At 38.5% G+C, this 9562-nt stretch overlaps 1 protein-coding gene across 1 annotated transcript in view; it reads right to left on the minus strand.

Moving 5' to 3' along the window:
- sumo1 (small ubiquitin like modifier 1) overlaps window positions 1–9562 on the minus strand; it is a 39864-nt gene that overhangs the window by 26038 nt on the left and 4264 nt on the right. The window contains exons 2-3 of the mRNA XM_078529558.1: window positions 2121–2192; window positions 1922–1999 (exon numbers count right to left, since the gene is read on the minus strand). Coding sequence (XP_078385684.1) covers window positions 1922–1999; window positions 2121–2192 — 150 coding nt within the window. The remainder of the gene's footprint in view (window positions 1–1921; window positions 2000–2120; window positions 2193–9562) is intronic.

A 9562-nucleotide genomic window follows, 5' to 3' on the forward strand; every position in this document is an offset into this window, starting at 1 on the left:
GTGTGGCCTGGGGACACTGCCACCTTCTCACCTTTGCCCTTAAGTCTGGGCTGGGAAGGTCCCAATTGAAGCCCTTAAGTCGGCAATTAAAGCCCACTTAAAGGCCTAAGCCCACCACTTCTGATATTCAACCAGCAATGGGTGGCAGTCATCATGTGGGAATCATGCAAAGCAAGCCCCGTTAAGTTTGCTTACAAGTTCTTGAGGAGTTGGGAAGGGAATGTGGTGTTAGGGAGGTCCCTCTTTCAAAACGCACTTCAGTGCCTGACTGAGGGACTGGCACTGGGAAGGGAGTTCCTGTTGAGAACCAGCCTCCTGCCCTTTCTTCTGATTCCCCTGCCCCTCAAGCCAGCAACCCCCATCCTGTCCTCACTCACCAGCGGTCTGGGTCCCTTATTGATCCTGGGCTTCTGGTGGGTGCAATACTAGAAGCTATCACCGCCACCCTAGTGGTGCTAACGGCAATGAGCAACAATCGGCCTCTGACTGGCCAACAGCTCTCATGAGGCCGGATTTGCAACCTCTGGGAAGGCTTGCCACTGGCCACTTAACTGCCTGACTGGCGATTAACACGGCGAACCTTCCCCAAAGAAGGGGATGTGGGACTCTTGCTGGCTCAGCAGTCACAGGCAAGACCCCTGTTGCCTGGATCAAATTCTGCCCCAGTTTCCTAGCCAAGATTTTTCCTTCAACCAACATGACTAAAACATGTATCTAATTTTTGTTTGTAGCACCTTGCTATGTGAAAATTGGCTGTCATGTTTCCCTTAATTACTACAGCGACTATTTTTCGACAGTTTTTCCATTGGTGGAAAAGCACTTTGGGAAGTGTGGATGCCATGAGAGGCCTCTTTAAAATAGTTAATTCTTTCCTTTCCCTCTTCTACGTCCATACAACAAAAAATTCTGGATTATCACTATGTATGTAATTACTGTACAATCATTTATTGCATGAAATCATATTGTTAAAAGTAAACTTCAAGGTCAGACAACAGCCCAGTATAAGGGACACTGAGCAAAGGTTCATTTTCGTTAATATAAAAAAAAAATGGCTTGGCTAAAGTTAATGGAGAATCTCTAACCTTGGATCTACAGAACAATGCTTGGTGGAACTAGAAATAGGGCTGTAATTTAGGAGATTCCTTGATGGCTCAACTGGTAGAGCTATTTACTAATGTGAAATTAAGCCATACTGGCCTGGAAGAGTCCAGATTTGAATGCTTGTTAGTGCTGAGACTGATGATCTCAGTTAAGGATATCATAATTGGCTCGAGTGTCTCTGAGCTGCGAAAGGGGATCAACAACAGGGTTCAATCCTCATTGCTATCAAGTGACCTGCACTGCAAGGCACACACATGGACACCAGGTCAGAGCAGAATCGGTCTTTACTGAGATGCACACAAACCATTCTGTACTGGATGCGAATTAATTGTCTGGATTCATTTGCTATGTACTTTGCTTAAATAGCAGGTCTCTTTAGGGTTAAATTCAGAATCTACTTGGATCAAAGTATCTCATTCCCCAATGTTTTAAATATACTCTATACTTTACTGAAACTGCTGCAAATTATGTTAAGTATTACAGTAGGTGTGTGAAATTACTGTATGTATCCAATTCAATTGTAAAAAAAAATTAGACACTGTCCTTCTAAATTTATATCTGAACTGTATAGCACTAAAAAGTGAACTGCACCATTAATTACAGGTCTATCACTGGTGGCAATACTAGCAGCAATTTGAAGTAATAAATTAAGAATATCACAGCAAGAGTACTAGCCTAAGCATGGTTTCCTCTATTGGTACCGAACATTAAGATAAACTGGTAAAAACATTGTTGAATATCCTATTACAATTACAATGTTGATTGAGATTGTTTTTCTTCATGTAAGGAAGACAGTAACAGGACTTCTCTGTGCTCTTACCTGTCGCTGACAGTAGGACTCCTTCAGCTTTCTTAGCTGTGTGGTCATTTTCACTTTGAAATGAATCTCACTGTTGTCCTTTAAAAAAATAAATGTATTTATTTGTAGTCTTTAGTTTCCTTTAGCTGCTGTACAGTAAACTCAATAGCTTTAAGCAGAACTAAATGCAACAACAAAAAAAATCAATGATATAAGTTACCTGGCCTATAACTTTTAACTTAATGTATTCCCCATCCTTTTTCTCTCCCGATTGGCTGGAAGGCTTTGCCTCCTGTTCACAATACAAAGAAGAAATTAGGTCAGAACAATGAATTTGCTTAAATCACTTCCAACAGAATGCTGTTTTCTAGGTCAACAATCAGGTCGGTTTCACCATGTTACCGTTTTCTTCATAAAGCGATGCCAAGATTTGTTTCTGCTGAACACACCAGAAACATTAAAAAAATCATATCACAGAATGATTTAATACTTTATTTTGCAACCAATATATTATATGAAATACATGGCACAATATAGCAAAATGTTATGTACCAGGAAATAGAGTTGAATGTTTGGATGCAGCAGGCACACACTTAATTGCCTGCTGCAATCGTACCACACATAAAATGTGACTTTATGTTCTGCTTACTAGGGTAATATACAAACAAGTCCTGCTGTAGCAGCAGCTTCAGCCTAAGGTGCCATTAACGTAGTCAAGTGTACTAAATGCGTATATTTTTCAACTTGAGTGGCATATCAACAATCAAACTTGCGCTGAACCAGATGATTTGCTGGCCAGAGGATCTTGTGAAGCTCATCACCAACCTGATACTGCTGCTTCACTCCCAAGAAAAGTCAGGCTCACACACAAGGGCTGGAACTCCTGACCTTGTAACAGATTCTCCTACCAGCAAAGCACAGCATAAAGTCTACTTCCAGAGGACTGTAACAATGCAAGGTAGGAGGTGGAGCCAGGACCAGCAGTGAATAACACACAAAGGAGGTGCCTTGTCTATGAAGGAGGAAGTGGGATATTTATGTGAAGCTGCGGGTGGGAGGGGGGGGAAGAAAGGAGATAAAAGAGTGCCTCTTAGAGTGGCTGCTTAGTTAGAATAACTCAAATGTCATTTATTTTTCCTATAATTTAAAAGAACTAGCAATGATGAATTAATAAAATGCTGTAAGATTAAAACGCAAAATTCTCAATGTGCATATGCTGGAATCACTTTAGAAATGTGTACAGAGTGCAGCATTTGGAATTTTGTACTGTTCTAGATTTGTTAGTGAAAGACAAAATCTCTGAAAGACACAAATCTTTTCCTACAACATTAACTAGAATATCCATCTCAATTTAGCACAGAGTGGGTGCTCACTAACCTTGCATGAATCATTTACTGAGAAATCAACTGTAAAACTAAATGATTCAGGCGTATCATGCAAAATGATTTCAATGATCGTTATGTATGTCCTTCAAGCCTCCATAAATAATATTTAAAATTTCTAATAATGTGACAAAAGAATGACATCTATGTGCTGCACTATGCTTGACAAAGGATGAACTGTAAGATGGAAAACAGTTCAGGCCCACTATTTTACAACAAGTGAACTACTGATTAATGCAAAAGTCCATAGCTCAAGTACTGCACACAACAGAAAGTTGTGCTAATTAAGTCACAAACAGCCTGCCATAATATTCTGTTTGTATCATGTTTCTACATTTATTAAGCGTAATGGACAATCCGATGCTCACAATAGTTGTGTTTTAATTCTTTGCAGACGTGGAATGGGTCAATTTAATATGGTGGTGATGTCAGTCACAATTCTTTCAAGCATTACATGTTCACTGTGTCTTTGTGAAAGCCACTTGTTTTATTGTGGAGTTCTCTACAGGGGAGGACAAGAAAGACACACACCAAGCTAGTGACAAGCCAAGACAAAGAAAGAATAGGGGACCCAGGAAAGAGAACGTTTGTGCATGCTTGTGGTTGTGTGTACAAGTGTTGACTGAAGAATGGGATAACTGAAAGATTAGGAAGGAGAAACAGAACTCAGCAGAGAAACAGCAGTTGTGAGGAAGATGGCAAACCCAAGTGACAATCAGGCAGAGAAAGAAAGAAAGGAAGCAAAGAAAGAAAAGAATAAATAAAGAGTAGGAGAGACACAGCTAAATACCACTGCTGGGCTCAGCACACATAAATAATGTTTTATTTCTGTTGCTTTTACGAGAAAACTAGTTGTGTGTGATAATCCACTGCTTTCTATAACATTTTCCAAAATTGCATTGTCCAGAAAGAGCTACTTGAAGAACATATTCTTACACTTGACAAGCTAGGAAATTAATTATGACTGTAAAAGGTAAACATAATGTATATTCCAGTAAGAATAAAGGATGGTTCTGACTGAGAAACAGATTAATACCCAGCCAGCTTCCCCATGGCACCAACAGAAGCATTGTGGAAAACATAAAGGACTGCGCTTTCTAAAGGGCTAGCAAGTTGATTGGCTACTTAGACTGCATGCTTTCAAAACCAGTAGATGGAGGGATAACAGTTTTTTCAAAAGGGCTCACCTCACCCTATTATGTGAGTGCAGAATATGCTGTTTTCCTATTTATTTCAAAAAGAAAGGTTAATGTTTTGGGTGTGACTCTGCATCAGAACTTGCCCTGCTGTTTTTATTACACCCTGGTGTTTGTGGATTCAAGTTAGGCACCAGGAAGGTGAAAAGCCAGAGCAAATGCAATTTTTCTTTCAGCTCCAGCACCATTCACTGTTCTGCTTCAGAGCTGTTTATTCAAGTTTGAAAATCACAGAACACACCAGGAGATAAACATGAACTTAACTGAATGAAGAGACAAATGGCTACAATTTAAAAGATCATTAAGGCTTAAATGTGTTAAGATGTACTAAGGTCCAATTTTTCGACTTAGTATTTGCTTCTTTGGCAAAGTAGCATTTGCTTTAATTCCTGGCCTACAAATACACCACATCTGTTATTTCCTGAAAAATACAACATTTGAGTGACATTTTATGATTAATCTGTATTAATATACACTAGATGACAAGCTTGGAACCTGTGACTAGTAGAGGCTGGGGTTACATAATTGATAATCAAAATCCTGACTGGATCTCAAAATGGAAATTTGTTTCAAGTAGTTATGCTATGTAATGCACATTTAGTTAAAACCAATGCATTGCTTTTCTGTTTTGCACTCTACATCACCATTCCATTTAACATGCCCATATCAACTGTTATGCATTCATCCACAACAAACTGGTTTCCTGATATTGTGCAAGTGTACACTGATAGCCTAAATGATATGGGATTATATTTTATCAATAGACAGTTAACAGAAATACTGCAAATTTTATGCCACTTCACACTATACACAATAATTCAGCAAACTGCAGATACAGGTCTTCCTCTGCTGCTCATATTTCAGAAACCAATTGCCATCACAGATTCCCTAAAAAGTAGGCCTATGATCCTGCTATTGACAAAGGGAGCCGGATTGAGTAATGAAAGGCAGAGGTTCATTGCGTCTGTTTGATGTAGATCTCAATACAAAAAAGTGAAGTCTAGCATATCTACAAGAAATTCCTTTCTAATCTGAACATAAAAATGGGAGAGCAGTGAAAAGACACTAAAATAAAAATACCTGGAAAAACTCAGCAGGTCTGGCAGCATCTGCAGAGAGGAACTTCATATTTCACCTCTCTTCTATTTTTACTTAGTTCTGTTGAAGAGTCATACGGACTCGAAACATTAACTGTGTTCCTCTCCGCAGATGCTGCCAGACCTGCTGAGTTTTTCCAGGTATTTTTATTTTTGTTTTGGATTTCCAGCATCCGCAGTTTTTTGCTTTTATCTTAGTGAAAAGACACTGTTCTCCTGAAACTGCATGCAGTTTAAACATAAGCATGACAGCATCTTGAGTTTGGAAAAAAAAACTTGTCATTCAAGTTCAAGAAGTTAGGGGTAAAGTGGCTCTGTAGGATACCTTTTAGGCAAAATAATAGATATAGAATAATATGATTTTGGGAGAGCTTTATTTTTGTTTACAATTTCTTAAGGGTCAAGGAGAAAAAAATTGGATCCTGGTTTTCATGTTTTGTTCTGTATTTAATACATTTCCTTTAAATTTTCAATTAAGTAGAATTGCAAAGAGAAGGAAATAACATTTAAAGAAGTTAAAATATTGACATTTATCTACATTTTGAGAAAATCACAATACTTGGCAAACAACACAAGCCTCTGCAAAAAAAGATGCCTCCTCCATCCACTATTGCCTTCCCAAACTTCAAGGATTCAACTTGCTCTCCAAGACCTTCCAATGACACTTCTGTGTTAGTGACTAGAAACAAGCAACAGCAGGCCAAAGTGATTTCCCTTCATTTTCCCGCATACTTAACTTTGGGACTCAATCTCCAGTTGTATGACAAAGTTAAGGTCTGAGCATCATAGGCTGGGTTTATATCCTGTCCAGGATTAAAAACTTTTTAAAATAAATCTTCATAGAAGGATGTAGTGAGGACCATTATTATAGAACTATAAAAATACAGACTTCTGTACCATTGAAACATCATTGCCATTCATGGTCATATATGAGTTTTGATATTATAATAAATCTGCAGAAAATTCCATTAATTTCACTTACAAAATGGCAACTATGAATAAATCTATATAGAAGTTGAGCTTTAAAGTAAATATTTGCCATGACTCAGCTGTACATAGCAGATAAACAATTCCTGATTTTAATATTGTGTAAATCACACAACGCTCAAAAAGCATCATCATAGGAAAGTATTTGTCCTCCACTGTGTCAGAGAATGGCATAATGTGGGCTGACCAAGCTTCCCTGGATGGCAAGAGGTCAATCTGAACTGTGCCAGCATAAGATGCCAAACACAACCATCTACACAGGGATGCAAAATTGAAGTTACCTTTGACCAATCTTCACTACTTGAAGACTGTCCTCTCAGCTGTGGTGTGATGTTCAGCGTGAGATAGACCTCAAAGAGGAAGGCAACTTTCTTAGGTTCATAGTATTCCTTCTTAATACCTATTATTTGTGTAACAGATTTTTGTTTTTGTTATTTTCCCTGTAGCGATATCTCTAAGCTAATCAGAAGCAGCAGCATGGCTTGTTAAAGGTAAGTTATGTTTGATTATGTTCCAAAGGAGAGTCATATTGAACCTGAAATGTTAACTCTGTTTCTCTCTCCACAGATCCTGCCAAGCTTGCTGAATTTTTCCAGCACTTTTTATTCCAGATCTCCAGCATCTGCAATATTTTGCTTTTATTTTAACGTTTGATTAATCTAGTTGAATCTTTCGAGTAAGTCACTAATAGGATAAACAAGGGAGGATCTATTGGTGTCATCTATATGGATTACCAGAAGGCATTCAATAAAGTTCTACACAAAAGATTAACGGCATGAGTGAGAAAAGGACGTAGCCTTTTAACTTGGGTCAGAAAAAGAGTGTGGGGTGATAAAGGATAGGTGTTCAGATTGGCAAAAGGTTCCACCCAGGGATCTGTTTTAAGGTCTCAACTTCTCATTATATTTATCAATAACTTGGATGCACAATCCCATTCCTTCGTCCAAGTTTGCAGATAACAACATATTAGAAGGGATAATAAATAGTGCAGGAAGGAGCAGGAAGTTGTAAAGGGACTTAGTCAGATTCAGTGAGTTGGCAAAGCTAGTTGTGTTCAATATGGCAAGTGTGGGCCACTTTGGACCCAAGAAAGATAAATTGGAATATTGGCTAAATGGTGAGAAACTGGAATTGTGGGGGAGCAAAAAGGTTTGGGATTTCATGTACATAAATCATTTAAATTGAGCAGACAGGTACTAACAGCGATCAAAAAGATTAATGTAATGTTGGCTTTTCTCAAGGGGTCGGATTACAAATGGGAGGAAGTGATGTTTCAGCTGAGTAGTGTCTTGGTCAGATATCATCTCGAGTACTATGTTCCGTTTTGGACACCGCATCTTAGAAAGGAGAGGGTGCAGCACAAATTCGCCAGAATAATATCAAATTTAGAGTGTTAAATTATGAAGACACATTGCATAAACTTGACTAGTATTCTCTTGACTACAGTAGAATGAAGAATAACCCTAACCTAACCAAGGTATTTAAAATGTTACACACATTGGATAGTTTTCCTGTGTCTACCCTATTTCCTCTGGTGGCAGAATCAAAGACAATGGGATTATAGCTTTGAATTAGGGCTAGGACATTCAGGAGAGAAATCAGGAAGCACTATTTCACGTAAAGGACAGTAGGAATCTGCAACACTCTCCCCCAAAAGGCTGTGCGATGCTGTGGACAACTGAAGCCTGAGAGACTCAGATCAATAGAGCTTTGTTAGGCAAGGGTATCAAGACACATGGATCTATGACAGGTACATGGAGTTGAGGTTCAGATCAGTCATGATCTAACTAAATGGCAGAGCAGGCTTGAACATTTGAACACCCTAAACCTGTTTCTATCTCACAAAACAAAGGACATGTACAACTACACCAAGACTGAATTTAAAAAGTCAGTGAGCCTCCAGTGTTTTTCTTTTAGTTAAGCTATCTTTTTATTGAAGTTTTCCATTAAAGGTTCAAGCTAAAATAATACAAACACTAAAAATTTGCTTACAAATCTTATGTAACAATTCCTATACACGATAGCCCTGGTGCTTATCAGATACTGTAATAGGACAAATTCAGCAAGGCTGCACACCTAGTGTAGTGCTGTACTGGTCAGCAGCACAAGTCAAAGACTAAGACCTGTGGTATTATAGCTCTAACTGCCATTTATGCTCCCATCAAAGCAAATGCAAACTCATCAAATTTGCTTCACATCTCAATCCAAACAGAAATTTGTATGTGTTGGTTCACCAATCTGATCTCTATGGTCTTGTGACCCAGGGGCCTCTACTCTTACAGCTAATATCAACATGTTCTCTCTTCCATCCCAACAATATGAAACATTTCCTGGATTAGGTAGAAGAAAACAACAAAGGTTCCGCTGTTAAATCACAACCAGTAACCACTGCTACAGGTATGTGTACGCTGAAAACTTGCATACACAATGCTCATACACAAATGCTCTCATATTAGTAGATCTCCCGTGGTGTTGCTCGTGTTGGTCATAGAATACAGTAGAACTACAGGGTCACCTAGTGGCTGGTCTACAGCTGTAGTGTCACCAAAGCCTCTTTACATAGAGAAAATCATTCCAGAATCAGGCATTATCTATAATATTTTTAAAATCTTATGCCTGTGCATATTGCCTGTCTATTATTATAAATTCCTATGCCCATGAAAACTGCTCATGTAAAATTATCACATTGTAATTGCATCTTCTGGTCAATAGTAGGTCTATGGCATTCCCATTTGGCCTCTCCCAGCTCCCCATCCAATGCTTCAACCAATTTTATTCCACTGCTTCTCAAATATAATTGTGTTCCTTAACCAGAAACAATATGAAATCAAAATATTAAAATAAAAACAGTGCTACGGACAAGGGAGGACAAGTGCTAGGACTTGCCCTTTCCTTCCCACTCCTCGATTAATCATAACTTTCTTTTTAAATATTTAAGGATGAAGGTGTCAATTCAGTGTCTGTACTTAACCATTTATGTGCTGATTGCAAAGAATTCAG

This window comes from Cetorhinus maximus, chromosome 25 (genome assembly GCF_964194155.1).
Source record: "Cetorhinus maximus chromosome 25, sCetMax3.hap1.1, whole genome shotgun sequence".
Taxonomy (NCBI): Eukaryota; Metazoa; Chordata; class Chondrichthyes; order Lamniformes; family Cetorhinidae; genus Cetorhinus; species Cetorhinus maximus.